Source organism: Haliotis asinina, chromosome 6, assembly GCF_037392515.1.
Source record: "Haliotis asinina isolate JCU_RB_2024 chromosome 6, JCU_Hal_asi_v2, whole genome shotgun sequence".
NCBI classification, from domain to species: domain Eukaryota; kingdom Metazoa; phylum Mollusca; class Gastropoda; order Lepetellida; family Haliotidae; genus Haliotis; species Haliotis asinina.
The window spans coordinates 22836906-22856038 of record NC_090285.1 but is presented as its reverse complement, the minus strand read 5'-3'; the positions used below and the strand labels follow the sequence as shown (position 1 = coordinate 22856038).

At 39.5% G+C, this 19133-nt stretch overlaps 1 protein-coding gene across 23 annotated transcripts in view; it reads left to right on the top strand.

The window, feature by feature from the left end:
• The window catches only part of LOC137287475 (protein phosphatase 1 regulatory subunit 12A-like), a 104898-nt gene that overhangs the window by 58699 nt on the left and 27066 nt on the right, over window positions 1-19133 (top strand). For 9 of the 23 annotated variants that reach the window (XM_067819810.1, XM_067819808.1, XM_067819805.1 and 6 more), the window contains 7 exons: window positions 4976-5116; window positions 6351-6441; window positions 6829-7071; window positions 8557-8647; window positions 9962-10156; window positions 11978-12072; window positions 12532-12588. In XM_067819810.1, coding sequence (XP_067675911.1) covers window positions 4976-5116; window positions 6351-6441; window positions 6829-7071; window positions 8557-8647; window positions 9962-10156; window positions 11978-12072; window positions 12532-12588 — 913 coding nt within the window. Of the gene's footprint in view, window positions 1-4804; window positions 5117-6350; window positions 6442-6828; window positions 7072-8556; window positions 8648-9961; window positions 10157-11977; window positions 12073-12531; window positions 12589-19133 lie in introns of all 23 variants that reach the window. The other 14 variants (XM_067819807.1, XM_067819801.1, XM_067819799.1 and 11 more) reach the window with 5 other exon arrangements.

The following is a 19133-nucleotide window of genomic DNA, read 5'->3' as shown; positions in this document are numbered from 1 at the left end:
GTCCCATGGTTTGTTAGTGTGTGACCAGGATTGTTTGGCTCATAGCATTACCCATCGGCACAATTATGGCCTGTCCGCCATCATGTAGCTTGGATTTGCTGACAGGCATAAACATGCCATTTCTCCTGGTTCAGATGACGGCTGAAGTATTGCTGAAGGGTGTAGATCCCAACTGACTTGCTCATCTCATGATTAATTTCAGTAAATACTGATATTTTTGTTCTTCGCAAATGTTCTGACTGACATGACAGTTTGTAATCATTTGTCTATAGATAAGGTATGAAGTCATGAAGTTTTCTTTACCATTGTGGACTCAATGAATTAATTCAGTCAGCAGTTGCTCTGTAGATGGTATACAGTGAAATGAAGATGGAATAGATTTTGAGAGACGTATTTGTTGAGAATAACATTTATTATCATTTCTGTCGATAATGTATTATCAGAAGCAGCTCATTTGACTGTTTATCAGGAGCCAATATTCAATGTCTCTTACCTTTCACAAGTTTGAGTAAACGTCATGAATATGTATTGGCGACAGACATGGGTGATGGTGAATATGACATCGTAACATATCACAATCAGCACCCACACTCATTATTATTAGATCTTTTACCCCATGTAATGCCTCTCTGTGTGAAGATTTGCAAAACTCTCCACAAACGATCAGATGAACTTGACAACACCAGCTGACTGAAAGATGTGTGGGTTCTTCACCCAGTTACACAGCAGCTTTCTAAAACTGTTCTTTTTTATTTCTGTAACCCTTGTTTAGTAATTTTTTATGTTAACATACCAAGCCTGCTCCAAGCACAAATATTCCCTTGATGCAACAACAGGCTGTGTGTGAGATACCTAAAACATACCCAGGAATCTTTTCATTGGAAACCTCAAAACTGATTAGACAGTTCTTCTGACTGAATAAACGTTTACCTGGTTGACTAAAAGTTAAGCTGATTTGACATCATGAAAGGTTTGTCAGATCTTCACACAGTTGAGCATGGAATTCAAGAATAGGAGACCTGGATTTGATGATGATGAATCAGTTTCCGTTTTGTGGTCCTGCCTCCCTGGTCTACTCTGAATACATGCAGAATATGGCTATGCCTGTATGGACTCCGTATTCCACGTCTGTAGCCTGTATTCCATAGCTGGCATGGTGTCACTAGTAGATGTAACTCAGTAGCATCCATACCTCTACTCATTTGGGCATGCATTTCATTTTAGCAAGTATTGCACCATATTTCATCACTGTATCGCTCAACTTTACATCTGTAGCTGTGGCTTTTGTCATCCCGTCAGTACTTTATAAGTTGTTCACTGGTCACGAGGGGGCCAATAGTTCATGTACTCACTAGATTTGTTTATGTTCCTCGAGCCCGCAAGCCGAGGGGAACATAAACAAACCTTGAGGGTACATGAGCCCATGGCCCGAGTGACCAGTGAACAACGTTATTATCTTACCAAACACCTGCATTTTAATTTTGAACTGTTTTAAGCACTTTTGTTGAATGCGAGGCGAATCGCCATTTTGCAAACGACACAAGGTAAACAGATTTAGAGTTATCTCCCTTCCATCGATATTCAATCGCAAATATCAGTAATTTCCGTGCTTCATGCATGATTCAATGTTATAGCAAAGAAGTGCTACCATGAAGCACCAGAAGGGTTCGGAATTCCCAGCGCTGTACATTGAAAATAATACATCGCCTGTAAGCAGGGTACATTGAAAATAATAGAATAGCGCCTAACCAATCAGAAAGCGACATTCATGTGTGAGGTAAGATAATATCTCATGTTCGTTATTTCTAGTCCTGTTTTTAGATGTCTCTTTTTGAGTTTTTCTGCAACAGTTGAATATCTGTTCTGAAGGTCATATTGATTGTCAGTGCAGAAATTTAAATTGAAGAGAACATTTTGGACCACATTTATAAGTATTGTGAGTAGAGTTGTGTCCCTAAGCTACCAAGGTCAGCTTGGTGTGAGTTTTGAACTTCCATGTTCCCGCTGTGATCATTGGTCTGTTAGTGCACACCCGCATGGCACTATGTGATCAGTGTCTACAGTATGTGCCACCTTGGTTCTCTTCTCTCTTTAGGCACACTTGGGTATAAGTACTGTTTATGGGGAAGTGAAACACACTCACATATTGTCCACTAAACCTCGCTGAGTAGGTGGAGATTCATTTCTGATGTCCCAGAATGTCCGTGAAACTCTACTCCACTCCATTCCACTCACTCACTCACTTGTGAGATTCTGGGTTCCAGTTAGTCTTATGAGGATCATTGAACCCCAAGGTGATGACCATTGCACAGTTTTGTACTAAGTTTGAGATATCATAAAAGATACTGTGGTGGCAAATGGATGCAGGGTGTATATCAAACTAGTATTGAGATACTGTAATAGAACAGAATTATAATACTTGTATTTTATCAACATCTTATCATGGGTTCAGGAGCAAGTCAATTCTAACTCTGTAGTATCTTGACATTCCACTTGCATGGCCTGTTTTGCAAACATTTTCGATCAAGGTTGGAGATCATTAGATGAAGACTGAAATTGTCTCTAGATATCATGAAAATTAAAAGTGAACACTTAATTTGATCTTGTGGATCAGATGCCTGATCGTGTCCGTTTTTGTGGTAATGAACAATGGTGGATTATTTGAAATAAGTGTTTTGACGTTAAGCTTTTCAATTGTGAAACAAAATTTATGCTCTATGGATTTGGAGCTGGCAGTGAGTGGAGTGTCATTACCTTCCCGTGTCAGTGGATCAGTTTAGTCCAGTTACTACCTATATCCTTGCAGTGTAGTTAGTCCTGAAGAGTCACACACACAACTTTGATAACATGTTGGTGTTTCTTATCCTATTAAACTGCCTAAAAATGTGTCATCTTATGAAAAGAACCATGCAGTTTTCTATGTTTCTTTTCATGTAACAATGGACGGGGTTGGAACATGTTTCAATGTTTTCCCATCTTTAATCATATTGTTTCAATGTTTTCCCATCTTTAATCATATTGTTTCAATGAAATCTCAGTATACCATCATATCAGTATTATGATGGAAAGTAATGCATTTGTGATAAAGATAAAACATCGTCACACCTTGCTAATTCATTTGTGCAATGTGTGATAATGTCATGCGCTTGGTTTCTGAGCTCTGATGTTGTGTGTGTGACTTGACGTTGATACACCCGCCGATTTTCACACTAGCTGATGCACATGAAGCATAGAGGAGAGTAGACTAGCCCCAACTCTGCATGCCAATCTTTGTGAAACATTCATTTTCTTTCAAACACGTTGCATGTTTCATCCCAGTAACAAATGTACCATACTCAGCACAATGTCTGCATTCTAATAAGTAGCAGTCTTCTAATGTTGGATGTTGTGTAGGAGAATCAAATGCTCAATTTTGAGAATGTTAACTCGATGTCACAGTTGAAGAAATGCAGACTAACCCGAAACAAATTCTGCAGAATATGTTTAAGTCATTGTTCATGTCAGTAAGCCACTCTCTTTATAGAAAGAAATGACGCTTTTGTATATTCATGGTTGAAAAAGAGTCCAGTGTGAACAATTGAAGAATAATGTAGCAATATCCAAAAGTGGAAAATATCCCAGAATGTGTAAACAGGAGTTGATACACGCTGACGAGATTGTTTACAATTGATAGTGCTGCTCCCCTTTGTGAAACTAATGACAGGTCACGTGTCATATCCGGATCTGAACTTTCTGTACGTGTTGTCTTAAAGATTGTATGTGATCTAGGTTGGCATGTTGATTGGTCAATATTTACTTACAAGTATGCCATCTCCAGAAAATATTCAGAATCTGATTTGAAATCGTAAATATGAATACATATTTGTGTATTTTCTGGAGATAGCTAGTACAACTATCCCTGCAACTGTGAACACGTCAGTAGCTCAGTGTTTTATCCAAATGGACTTCGATATTCAACATAAGTTAACCTACCCTAAATTACATTTACTTCTCTGAAATACATTTCCAGTCACTTTATTAACACCTGTTTAGTCATGCTACGTTTAACATAAGTGACTGAAAATCTGACTTTCATTTATTGATAAGTTGACTTCTTTGTTGTAGATTTGTTTTTGACATTTTGAATGTTGTCAGTGTGTTTACACTTTTCTGTTACATTTTGATATGCATTTTTCTTACTTCTTAACTCCAAAATGAATTTCTGAACACAGACCTCTGAAAACTGACAGGATCTTTGAAATATTTTACAAGATCCTCTTGAACAGCCTTTTTGTGGTAATGACTGCATGATTAACTCTGATGTTTGAGCTACTGACAAGCATGTTCTCTCAATTGTAGATATATGTGTGTACGAGGGATGTCAAGATATGGTCTATCAGTTCGATATATATTTTGCGATACTCTTTCCATGGTATAGACTGGCCATGATATATACTTCACAGCAGTTCTGGGTGAAGCTTTACATTTTGAAGGGATGTGAAATTTATTCAAAAGAGTTGAAAACATGGAAGTTTCAGGAACAAAATGTGATTGAAAGTACAATATTTGTTACTGAGTTTTGGCAATCATATTGTTTTCAATGTGTGAAATGATATAGAATTATTTCAAATATGAGTCGATACAGGTGTACATTGCATATTATATCATATGAGGGTATTATCAATGCTCGGTTGTATTGATGAATCCTGACATCCCCTGAGTGTATGTGACTGCCTGTTTGTGATTGCATTTGCTTCTCGTTTCGTCGTTGTGGCGACCGTCAACCCGTGCATGATGCATGCCATATTCTGCTTGTTCGTTCCAGGCCTAGTCATACAGGCAGTATGGACCAGAGTAGGTCCCCCTACCGCAGTCTTTCCTCCTATAACTCATCTGGCCTCACGTACCATTCTCAGTACGAGCCGTATTATCGCAGGATGAACGATCGTACGAGTCGCAAGGATGGCCAAGATTATCAGGATAGAATTATTTCCAGAACACCGTCCATTGTGTCCACGGTCACTACAACAACTGGACCTGTTTCCACAACAACGGTTAGCACGACGTCTGTATCATCAGCAACCACAACTGTCACTTCACCGACGACCCCCACTAGTACCAATTCAGTATTCAGAAGGTTTGTGTCCTTGACTTTAGTTTCCATGTTTTGTAAGAAAAGTTGTCAAGTCAAATGAAAAACACAAATTACCTGTGAAGATCAGGTTTAGAATTGATCTTCAGTAACCCTTAGCTTGTTGTAAGAGGTGACTAATCGGATCGGATAGTCAGGTTCTTTGACTTGGTTAATATGTGTCATTGTATCCCATATGTTAAGATCTATGCACATGATATGTTAATCACTGGATTGCCTGATCCAGACTTAATATTCAGACTGCCGCCATATAGCTGGAATATTGCCGAGCGCAGCAGTAAACAGAACAAAAAGCAAACCAAACAAACCAATCTGTCAATATAATAGTGTTTGGTGCAATGTATGAAGCCCATTCTTAGTTACCCTTGCATTGATTAAAGCAGCATAAGACAACAATGTCCCATTTCTAACTATTCAGCTGTAGAATGAAAGCAGTGAACAATGGTGTAATCCAGTGAGATACTAATAATTGATTTCAAAAACACTTACTCCATTGATCGGTGCTCGTTTGCTGTGTGGCATTTAGGAGATAAACATCATGTGTTGGCCAATTTCTGGGTGTTATTGAGTATTTGAAGCACGGGAATGCATTTGGAACTGACGACTTCAAATACTCAATAACACCCAGAAATTGGCCAACACATGATGTTTATCGACATTGTAAACACAAAAGTAAACCAAAGGGGTTTTAGTGTCTGCACTCGTTTACATCGAATACGGACACAGCAGTGAAGTGTCATCAGCTGGCCGTTTCAGCTGGTTCTCATGGTAGCATCTGGATTTGTGACGTCATTCTAACTTTACGTCACAATATGATTTGAATGACGTCACCACTGTTGATGACACAACAAAACAATTGTTTACGTGTCAATACGTGGTGAATAGTCTTTCAGTTTCCAGGAATCTAATACCATTTAATCATGTTTTTCAACCAATCAGATTACAGAACACAGTAACTTTTGGTTTACAATAAAGAATTAAAACCTTGTAGCCTTTTTGTTAAGTCATCAGAAGACCCAGGTTCGATTCCCAACGTGGTTACAATGCTTGAAAGCCATCTCTTGTGACCCTGCCATGATACTGATTACTGCAATATAAAATGTTACTCTTGCACCATGGTGTTGGTGAGGGACAAACCTTATAAATGGATTTAGAAAACAGGAAAAAAAAATGTGTTCATGAGCACATGTGTACAAAGTAACTCCATCTTTGTGTTCAGGTCTTACGAACCTCCCAAACGTGATGAAGAAACGGAAACTCAAAGGAAAGCCAGGGCTAAGCGAGCCAGAGAAACAAGACGATCAACACAGGTGTGTTCTGTCTCCATAACACCTATTCTGTTTAGAAATTCATTTATATTTCCAGTAGTGTTCTATTGTTGAAAGACAAGTAGGATTTTGTCTAGGAATAATAGCATATCACTTGACCCTGGAAGGAATCTGTTTGTCTTAAGAGTCTTTCTTTACACACTTTAATTTATTTTTCACATTTTTAAACTATTTAATTATTTCCTAAGTGCACAATGTGTTTGCTGTCATGAGCATATGCTATGTGTTTGATTTAGAAGAAATGTAGCTGTAGATATGAAGTACTGCTTCATCTGTAATGATAAACAATTTTCAGGCATTGTGTACACGTTGTTTGTCCAATCACTTTTGACACTTGACATGTTGTAAACTCATTTATGTACTTGTCAGGGTGTCTCTTTGGAAGACATTGAAAAGGCAGAGGAAACACTTCGAAACTCCTCCACAGACAAAGACCGAGAAAAACTTCGCTTATCACAAAAGGATGTGACAGACAGTGCCTCTACCGAGAGTAGAGACGTGCCTAGAGACTCGGGCAGAGACTCAAATAGAACTAGTTCTAGTTTGTCTTCCAAAGACACTTCCTCTGAGGATACTTCTTATCGACGGAGAAACTTGGAAGATCGTCATGAAGTAAGTCGGCGCAAGTCCTGCTGCATGTAATTCCTGGATGTACCACAGTTGGAGTGTTTTCGAAGCTGTTCTGTCAGCTAACCATCATCATAGTTCCAGTCTTTCAGCCCACAGTGTGAAGTCCTCATGTAAAATCTAGATTACAGTCAGATTTAGCAAGAAACCTGGCTACAAGATCAAATTATCTTGTTTATCTTGCTTGGGATGCATTTTCCAAATGTGATTGCCACGATCTGTAGCCATTATCCAGGTGTTGAATTCACAGAAAAGCTGTAGCTGTAGCTGTAGCTAAGCCTCCAATCTTCAGTCCCAAGTTAAAAATATCTTTAGCTTTGAATGCTGTCATTGAAGTCAGATGGTAACTTTACTTACTGTCTTCTGATTTCAGCAGTTTAAACATCAAGTGTGTTCAAACAATGAAATTTAAATTGCATCCGCCTCTAGCTAGTACTGCAAACCCTGCGTTCAATTGAAAACAATTTTGCAGTGGTGTCTGTGTGCATGGGTGAGTGTGCAGGAGTGTGTGTGTGTCTGTGTGCATGGGTGTGTGAGCAGGTTTGCGTTCTTGCGACAGTATTTAAGTGAGAAAGATACAATACCTATTTGCATATGTATGTAAATTGTAACTAGCGTTTACATGGAGTGAGGCTATTTATCAGGGTCAGTTCTGTGCTTACCAGTGCTTGCACTCCCAGATGGGGAGAGTGTATATCTCAGAGCTTGCTTTGTCTGTGGTAACATGGCCTTGGTTGGAGATAGTGTACAGTAATGTATATCTCAGGGCTTGCAGTGTCAGTGGTAACATGGCCTTGGATGGAGAGTTTACAGTGATGTGTGACAGTGCTTGCACAGTCCATGCTAACATGACCTTGGATTAAGAGAGTGTACAGTAATGTTTATTTAAGGGCTTGCAGTGTCAGTGGTAACATGGCCTTGGATGGTGAGTTTACAGTGATGTGTGGCAGTGCTTGCACTGACATTGGTAATAAGGCTGTGGATGGAGAGAGTTTACAGGGATTTATATGGCAGTCCTTACACTGTGAGTGGTCACACTAGCTGGGGAGAATGTACAGTGATGTTTATGGCAGTGCTTACACTGTGAGTGGTCACACTAGCTGGGGAGAATGTACAGTGATGTTTATGGCAGTCCTTACACTGTGAGTGGTCACACTAGCTGGGGAGAATGTACAGTGATGTTTATGGCAGTGCTTACACTGTGAGTGGTCACACTAGCTGGGGAGAATGTACAGTGATGTTTATGGCAGTCCTTACACTGTGAGTGGTCACACTAGCTGGGGAGAATGTACAGTGATGTTTATGGCAGTCCTTACACTGTGAGTGGTCACACTAGCTGGGGAGAATGTACAGTGATGTTTATGGCAGTCCTTACACTGTGAGTGGTCACACTAGCTGGGGAGAATGTACAGTGATGTTTATGGCAGTGGCCTTGCACTGTCAATGGTAACATGACCTTGGGTGTTTCAGGATGATACTAGGAGCAGTTTTCGAAGATCTCGAGATCAACCCCGAGATGTATCAAGTTCCAGTAGTCAATATTCTTCAGATAACTCTACATGTAAGTAGATCAAGATGAATGAAATCCTTTATAAAGTTGGTGCGAGTTGGTTGGAATGGGTCCATACAAGCTAAATACATGTTTGTTTTACATGGTCGATGATATTGGCATCTACATCATACATCATAGCAGTTGCAAACATCAGGCTGCAGACAGGCAAACCAGTAGATGCAGCATAAGTTGGCATCTTGTCAGTATACTGTGACTCCTTCAGCCTTTTGTTATTTCACTGCCCTTACTATCCCTAAAGATGTTAAAAGGTGGACATTGTTTACCCTTCTGCCAGTCATAGGTTAGTCTAGCAGTTAAAGCGTGCGCTTATGACACCGAAGATTCGGGTTCGATTCCCCACCTTGTACCATGTGTGAAGCCCTTTTCTGGTGTTTCCGACCATGATATTTCTGGAATATCGCTAAAAGCCTCGTGAACTGTTTGATCTAGTGTGTCAACATGGATGGGATGAATTCTTATGTTGCAACTGTTGGTTTTGCCTGTTGTCAGGCTGACACAGTCAGCAGGGATATTTAACGCTAATAAGTTGGTTTCACCCACAACTACAGACACTTAAGCTACCTTGCATATGCATCACAATGAATGTTTGATGAAGATGGCACCTTGTGCATGTTGATTCTTGGGAATGTTGTTGTGATTGCTCACAAACACAGAAGTGAAATGAAATCTGTCATTGCTGAATTAAAGAATTAAAAATATCCAAGGCTGCAAGAAATTACTGTTTAGGTTTACGATACAATTTGAAAAGTAGGGTTAGAAACGGGTTATTTTTTGTAGGGCAAATGGCCCAAAAGTAAAGTGACACAAGTGTTTTTGTCATTACTAGGTATTTGTTGTATTCCCAAGGTAAGAAACAAGGATCAGTTGTCTCCATGTTGGGGGCACTAAATGGATGTGAAACACATGATGTAGGAAGAAGATGTGATGAATTCCCTAAGGCTGGGTTTAAAATGTAAACATGAGGGTCGTCAAGGGTGTGCTGAGACTGATTGTTTATTCCGTAGAAAAACATTTGAAAGAGTTTCTTTCTTTTTTTTCTTTTTTTTTTTTGTGACAAAAGTTCCTGTAAAATAATAGGATGTCAACCAAGGGTTTATTGGATACTGAGACAGGGAGTGATGAAAATCGAATATTTTGGTTAGATACCGGAATACAATGGAAGTGCATTGTGACTTGTGGACATGCCAGGTCTTTCTCCCCCTGCAAGCAGATCACCATGCTGCACCAGACTAACAGTGTACACTAACTAAGCCCTGATCCCTTCACTACGTCACTGTGACCTGCTCCCTCTTCCCCTCACAGCAGCTTACATACCTCGCAGTCAGCGCAACGCCCTATCAACGTCTGACACCAACACTACAACTAGTCTAACAGGCAGTTCCAGTCTAGCACGCACATCCTCTTATCGAAGTCGGTTACGTAACGGAGAAGTGTCCTCTAGAGAGGAAGAACAGAAGTCTGCCAAGGAAGAACCCAAGAAAGATGAAAGTAAGAAAGGTGTGTGCATGGTATTCCTTCCCTCCTTCCTTTGTTCATGGTCTAGATGTGAGAGGTGAGCGTAATCTTATTCTTTTGGAACAAAAAATATTGAAGAATTTAAATTTTGTTATCAGTGGAAATATCCTTTTCATTAAAATAAGTTAAAATTAGCTACATTTTGAATAAAAATAAACTTCTTCATTTGACACAAAAAGAAAATAGAAAGCAGTATTCCTGTAACAAAAATACACCTCCTCACTTGAATGCTCTAGACCTTTTTCTGTTTTACATTTTCATTTTTGTTATTTCATCTTTTGCATCTGTAGAATATTTTGAAAATTACTTCAGGGATAATTCTAAATAGTAATGTTCACGTCTCTGAAGCATTCTTCTCTAGTACATCATTCACTTTAATGGAAAAACCTGACTTAATGTGAGTATCAGTTTTGTGTTAGAATAGAGATAAGACCTGTTTTTCTGTTTGTATAGTAGAACATATGTTTTGTGAAATCAACCAGTCTTTGAAAAGGCATGTACTTTCTTGAGTTGTATGACAGGACGTCTGACCCTTCCTATCCACACCTGCCCTTATGTGCATGCTAACTGATCATCCAGGTCAGATCGGACCTTGTCACTGCTTTATGTGTTGTTGTTGGTTACTGAGTTCGTTGAAAAGTTTCAGAAGTTTGTTTGAAATTGTTTGCTGTTTATCCTCCTCGTTGTTGTTCATTTATTGTGTGTCAGTTACTTGTGATTTCTTATTTTATGTCCCATCACAGGCTCTCAGAATACATTCTTACATTTTAATGTATATTTACATATTGAAATGAGTTCCATATGATTTTGAATCAACGACACGTAAAAAATGTAATTTTTCTGGAAAACATGTTATCGCAGCAAATGCTTAAATTTTTACGTTGTTTGAATATGTGCCATGTCAGTTTTCTGGAAAACATGTAATTGTGCCAAATATTTCAATTTTTACGTTATTTGAATATGTACCAGTATCTGTCATGAAGAAGACACATTGACATTTTATTAGATATTTACATTTTAAAAGTAGTTTTATATTATTTTGAATCAAGGACTGATGTCAATTTTCTTGGAAACATGCTTTTGATGGTTGCACTAAATGCTTCAATTGTTAAGTTGTTTGAAAATGTACTAGTATTTGTCTTGAAGAAAGATATTTGAAATTACATGTTTTTCAAGCGCAAAAAATAGATTAAAAACTTGGAAAAAAGTTTTCCAAATATATATTTATTTCATAATAGTTTATGTTGAAGCATTAATTTTATGTCATGATGAAGTTTGTATCGATAGTAGTGCAAGCATCTTTGTAGGAAATCCACGTATGATTCCTGCTATTCAGTATTGACAGTGACTCAAGAATTTCAAAGAAATGGCTGATATTTAAGAACAAATGAAGGAACACTTGATTGAAGAGTTCAATACTTTACACAAGTTTGACTATATCATACATTTCATTACCTTTTCTTGTGGGAGTGCCCCTGAAGATCCGGGTTAGAATTGATCTTTAGCAACCTATGCTCTGTCATGAGAGGCAATTAATGGGATCAGGTAGTCTGGCTTGTTGGCTGGGTTGACTCATGTCATCATATCGCAGTTGCATAGATTTATGATCATGCAGTTAATTCTTGGATTGTCTGGTCCAGATGCGATTATTTTCAGGCTGCAGCCATATGGCAGGAATATTACTGAGGGTAGCGTAAAGCTAAACTCACTCACTCACTCACTCCTTTCTGCAGTTTGGTTATGATCACGGGCCAGTACATGTCTTCTGTTGTTGCTGACTGTAGTTTGTCTGATTGTTTGTAGCAGATCATGAAGAGAAGAAGGAAAGTTCAGCCTTACAGAAGCGGAGGGCGCGGAGAGAAAGACGCTCCACCGGCATTGTCACCTACACTCCTGATGTAAGTATATGGACCCTGGCCTTATTACTAAATGAGTTTACTTTTCCACATGCGACCGTAAAATGGGGACTGCTAGAAATACCCAGCCACTATTAACCACTATCTGCCTTGTTGATCTAGTAGACAGCATGCATGGTTGGTTCATGTGGATCACCACTCATGCTGGCAATGTATTACATCTCTTGTCCACATTCTACAATTTACAGGTCACTGTGTATTCTAGTGACTCATGTTCAGGACAACATTTTGTCAGAAGTTTCTGTTGGAATGAGTTTCTTAGTGTGATTATCTCCATTTAGTGAAGAAATCAGTAGCACTCAAAACTGACATGTTGTTATAAACATTCACATCAAGATGTGTTTCTGCCGGATTGTAGATTTTATGAATGAAATCATGCAGTATCCTGATTTGCCTGTGAGTTGTCTCCCTTGGAATATTCACATAGCAACTCTTCTGCAGGATGAAGAGGATGAAAAGGGTAAAGAGAACAAGCCAGAAGAAGAGAAGAAGGATGAGGTGAGTCATGCTTTCCTTATCATATTAATATAACAGATAGCCTAGTGGTTATTGGGTTTGCTCATTGTGTAGAATGACTGAAGTCCTCAGGTCACTATAGTATGGGTGCTTACAGCCGTGAAGAAATAACGTATTGGTTGGAGTTCTGCTTGCACTGGAAACACTGGACACAGAACCTGCGATTATCTATCTTTTAGTGTTGACTTCATCCTTTTGCATCTTGCATATCAGAAGTTGTTCTCTGGTTATGAGGAGAACATGATTTCATGTACCTTTTATTTTTCTTCATGTTCCCTTTGCCTCCCAACCCATGGGTCCCAAGGGACCAGTGAACAACATATTTTTCTTACTGAACACCTCAATTTTGGATTGCTTGAAGCATGGGTACAAAACCTTGTGCAGCCATCGCTAGTTTTTACAGACGACAACAAAAACAGATTCATAGTTATCTCCTTTCCATCGATTCGCAAAACATCAGTAATTTCTGTACATCATGCGTGATTCAATGTTATTTTAGATAAGGAATTACTACCTTGAAGTACCAAATGAGTTAGGCATTCCCAGCGGTGTACATGTTATTCATTTGTAAGCGGGTACATTAAAAATAATACAAGAGCACTCAGCCAATCAGAAAACAACATTTATGTGTGAAGTAAAATAATCATATTTACCTTCTCCTATCATGATTATTTGACCATTTCACACACGGATAACTTTGGCTGAGTTACCTTGACAACAAGGTGTGCAGGTATGTATTCCTGGGCGATGAAGATTGTCTGGGTGAATCTCAGATTTCCCCAGATACTGACCTGTGATTTGTGAAAACACTGGCTGATGTCAAGAGCTTCATCGAAATGGTTGGGTTTGCTTCACCCCATGATGTAGCCTGGGTGGTCAGAGCACCATTGACTCAGTTTTACATAGGATCCATTGAAGAATGTGGCAGATTGCAGTTACTCTTCAATGTCTGACAACTACACATCAATCGCTGAGTCAGGATCATCACTTTCTCCAGCAGGAGCCCCTTGTCCACTCATTCAAGGAGACATCTTGACCCATCCAGTAGGAGGTTTGAATACTTCACTGGCCATATCTAACCTTGAAAATGGAATTGAATATTGTGTTCAGGATTTCAAAAAGTACTGAGCAGTGGTCCTACAGAAGAAGTTGTCACATTATTTTTTGACATTTTTTAAAGAGCAGAATGGATGTTGAGTACCACAAGATGGTTATGGCTTGCTGAGGATGTTTTCATTCTGGTGTCCCCTGCTGTGATATTGCTGGAATATTGCTGTAAGCAGCATAAAACTAATCTCACTCACTCACTGAGGATGTTTTCAAAGTTATCATCTTTCACCTGTCTTTACCAAAGGTGTGACTCCTTCTTCATGCTGTGCACCTTGGTTCAGACCATGATGGAACATTCTGACATGAGCAGGTCCTGGCTTACTTAAAACACTGGCTGTTTCAGTAGCATGTGACAAACATTTTTCAACGTTTCTCTCAGCACTGGCAGAATAGCATTGTGGATTACTGTTAGCGGTAAAGTCCAATCACTAGTTTTGCCAACGTGACTATTGCCCTTTCATACACCTGTTCCTTACTGATGGCCTGCCAAGTGTACCTAATTGTTCCTTGTTCCATGGTGAAAATACATACTCGTTTACTCAGTAAATTATCTCGCAAGGATCTGAGCACAAAATAGGTTCCTGTTACTAGTAAGAAATGATTTATGATGATTGGATGGCTGTGTGTGATTTGTCTAATTGTGTGTCATTGCACTCCAACAATGTTGATCATTACATCATGAACATAGTCCCACCATACTTTAATGATAATAAACAAAGTATGCTCAATTTTGAAAACTATAGTCATGATCCTCTCTGTAGTCTGTCACACAGACCCTGAAACAAATATGGCCAAAGAATCCCATGCAAGTCTAGAATGAGTGGCAAGTCAAGATGGGGACAGTTTCAGTATTTGTCTGTAAAATGAGTTCATTTCAATGACTTGATGTTAGTCAATTACTTCCTGTGTTTATTTTTGTTTGAAGAGAGTATGTAGCCTTGATTCTAATTTGCTTGCATTTCTCCAGTGGACCAACATATTTATAGAATCCTGATAGAATTATTGGTTGTGTGTGATGGTAGAAATACAGCAGTACTATCTGCAGCAGACAGATGCTGTCTTAACTGATCAAGACATCATGGGAGTGGACCGTAAACAAGTTGATTCATGAGTTAAAGTAAGGGAGGCGAGCATAGGTTGGACATGGTCCATCTCGCAGTCCCTGAAACATTATTTTCCCTACTGCGTAGCCCTCTGTGCAGTGCTAAAGCCCTAAATGAAACAAGTCTAGATTTCCTCATGTTCTGAATCTCTGGTCTCCATTTCAATTTAAATGGGTTTATTTGCTACAGTCAAAATTATATACTCAGAGACTAAGCTGTAGTCTATCTCTTATACTGCAGTACTGATCTGAGGAAATTCAGAATTGCTGAGCCAGCATAAAGCAATCATCCTTAACTATCAGAACCATACCTGGGCTGGATGGGCCTCATAAAAATGATAACATCTATGACCTTCCTCACTAAGTTTTTTACCTCATGCATCAAGCTGACACACTGAAAATGTTGTAGAAGCAACTTGAAAATCACTTGGGTTATGTTCATCACACTTACAATTCTTAAGGTATGGCCAAAATGTTGGCCAATGCAACATTGAACTATGACCCACTTGATCTAACACAATTGCATCATTCTGTTGCTAAAATTGTAACGGGATATTTCTGGAACATAGGACTCTTTGAATCAAATATGCTTGAACTAATTTCCGCGAGCCTTTCCATCATTGACTTGGCACTTTCTCTGCCATCTCTGCCTGATGATGAGCCATGTTCTTGAGCTCCCACGCCCCTGGTGTGTATTATCCCTAGCATGACTAATGCAGTGATTACATCTAGCAGATAACGGGCAGTCCCAGTTACCCTGAGGTTTACGATAATGAGCTACCTGGGTCTCAGTGAGGCCTCCAGTACATTTCTCAACTATGTAAAAAGTGGAGAGCAAACTCAGTAGTGACCAGGTAATGGGGAAATCAGTGCTGCATACCTTGTCAGTAGGTCTTGCCAGCATAAATCAGACCGACTTCTAGGCTGCTACTGGGGCCATGTGCTTCTGCTGCCTGCTAGACTTGACTCTCTTTGAATTTGGGTGTAATTTTGAAAGAGCAACCTTGAGCAGTTTTAATCAGATTGACAGCAAGCTGTTATGGTCTAACAGGAGAGATTTTATTGGTCTTTGTTGTTTATAGCCACACACTGTAATATTTGAGGTGTAAAACCTTTGTCCTGTAAATAGTCAAGCCTTGACTGACTATCTTGTGATGGCTATCATGAGCACTGATGTACAGAATGTAGATATGATGCGGCAACCAAATGTGAAAGGGAAAGGATCTAAGAATAGGCAAAGTACTCACGAATTCATGTCACTGGAGAGATATCTAGCCATGGTTGGTGACTGGATAGAGGTTGGGCACTGAGGATTGTCTTATATGAAGTGACAAGATATATTCCTAGCCAGATGTCTTGGAAGGGGGATCAGGCAGAGGATAGAGGACTAAGGATGGTCATGGAAAAGTTACCTTGGATATACCAAGAGAGGGGCCCAGTTTCACAAAGTGAACATAGTGCTACAAGTGTAAACCTGTGCTAAACTAGGGGAGTTATGATCACGTTAGTGCTATGATCATTTTGTGAAGTGGGTCCCAGATAGGAAGTGGGAAGTGAGGCACTATTGACCGTCATGGATATTGTCCACAGATAAACAAAACCAGATGTCTGTGGGGAGAGAACTGGACAGGGGGGTGTAGGGCTCTTAGATTAAATAGGATGGTCAGGGATGAAATGACCACAGATGTACTAAGCCAGATGCCCATGATGGGTACTGGGAGGGGGAGAGAGCTGGGCACCAGTGGTAGCAACACTGGGGCTATTTCTGTAGGGGGATGCACTGAGGGTAATAGAACACTACCAAACAGACAGGTGTTCAGGACTCAAGGGCTTTAATATTGGGGTGGCAAATGTTGAGGAATGCTGAAGTTCAGGTCATATCATGTATCTGGCGAATGCTGCATACATACTTCATACACAAATGGTACAGGTGTCACATTTCAAAATTAATGTAGGATTTAAGTCACACTACTTTGAATTTTTTTAAATGTATTATGATAAGGGGAACAATCACTAAGTATGAAGACATGTCTTTTTTTAAATATAAACCATAAAGAAAGTCAAGTGTTTACTCAAAGAGAAGAAAAGAAAACTCCAAAACAAGTATTGTACATAATCGTTCTCAGGACAAGGTCTTAGGCTTGGGTGAGTGAGTTTACTTTTATGCCACAGTCAGCAGTATTCCAGCTATATGGTGGCAGTCTGTAAATAATTGAGTCTAGACCAGACAATCCAGTGACCAACAACATGAGCATCGATCTGCGCAATTGGGAACCAATGGCGTGTGTCGACCAAGTCAGCGAACCTGACCACCCGATCCCGTTAGTCACCTCTTACGACAAGCATAGTTGCCTTTTATGGCAAGCATGGGTTGCTGAAGGCCTATTCTACCCCATGCTCATGTTGTTGGTCACTGTATTGTCTGGTCTAGACTCGATTATTTACAGGCCGTTGCCACATAGCTGGAATATTGCTGAGTGCGCGTAAAACTAAACTCACTCACTCACTCACTACATTATGCCTGTTCTGCCGATTACGTGTTAATGTGTCTTTATCTCTCATTAGAAACTTTGGAGCTGGCTGTGTTTCAGCTGTGACAGGGGCGTGCCTAATATAACAAGGTACATTCTTTCCCTATCTCTTTATCTGGGATTCATTCCAGCCTCTCATTGAACATACAAATCATACTTGACATCAGCCATCCACACTGTCTACTTGTGTAGTGTAAATCACATTTGTCTATTCACGTAGCTGTAATAAAACCTTCGAAAAATGTTTTGTCAGGATAAAGATTTCAGGGTATGTGTGAAGTACACTGCTTCTCTAGGGCTACCTAAGTTTACATGGCACAAATGCAAGTATGGCCCTAAACTTTGTATAATTTAGGTAAACTGAAGATGAAACTAGTCACTTTCATGGCAGTGTCAGCTCAGTGACATTTACCTGCAATACCATGTTGTGTCAAAACTTTAGAGATATGTTATATACACTTCATTTTAAATTATTTCTTAAAAGGTGACTAAAGTAATTTCGATTTGGGGGGTCAAAGCGGTATGTAATACTACTGTCAGTGTACTCTTTAATTGTTTTTGTCTCTGTTGAACCTCAGAGAACTTATCTACATAGGTTCTTGGAACTTCAATGCAGTAGTGTTTGAATATATGTCATAGGAGAACCCACAGAGGCTAAAAAAAAGGCGTTTCAAAATTCTTAGTAATGGATTTATGATAAAACAGCTCTGACTTGTCTAAATAGTTGACAGTTCTGACTTTTTAGTTTTATGTCCTATTTGACTGGTCACATGGTCTAGCAACCCTCCTAGTATATTTTCACATGTAACCCATCAACAACCCTAGTTTTTGCCTTCATTATTTCTTTGTGACACTTAGGCTCATGACTTCCTGTAAAGGGTTATATAACCTACCCTTCTCCCACCAGAAGTTACCCGAAGTAACAGACTAGTGCCACAAACACAAACAGTTAACTGTCAGAAGTCACTGACTACATATACAGTGTGTAAAATGAGTCTTAACCCTTGCTTTTGGACCCGTTTCAACATGATATTTGCTTTGTGTTTGGCACATGTCTACAGCTAATCCTTGGCGAAACTGTTATAGGTAAATAGTTGGTGTAACATCATAATCACTTGGCTTACAAATGAGGCAGGCATGGGATTGTTAATCTTCGATTTTAGTGAGACGTAATGTTTAAGACTAATGCCCACTTGACATAAAGTAGACATCTTGGGAAACATGTCAACATTGAAAACACTGATTACGGGAGCTCAGTTACATTGTTTTGTGAGCTATGATCGGGAGCTCAGTTACATTGTTTTGTGAGCTCTGATCGGGAGCTCAGTTACATTGTTTTGTGAGCTCTGATCGGGAGCTCAGTTACATTGTTTTGTGAGCTCTGATCGGGAGCTCAGTTACATTGTTTTGTGAGCTCTGATCGGGAGCTCAGTTACATTGTTTTGTGAGCTCTGATCGGGAGCTCAGTTACATTGTTTTGTGAGCTCTGATCGGGAGCTCAGTTACATTGTTTTGTGAGCTCTGATCGGGAGCTCAGTTACATTGTTTTGTGAGCTATGATCGGGAGCTCAGTTACATTGTTTTGTGAGCTCTGATCGTCATAAGTGTTGGTCGCCCAGAGGTGAACAACAATGTATGTTGAGTTGGGACTCTGCGAGATATGGATGTCATGTTGTAGGTGTGCTGCACTTGACTAGCTATAAGCTGCCTATGGTGGATGTGTAATGAGTGTGACCAATCCATGTGTGGGAGTCAGTTTGTGTTGTAACATGCTGTAGTTGTCT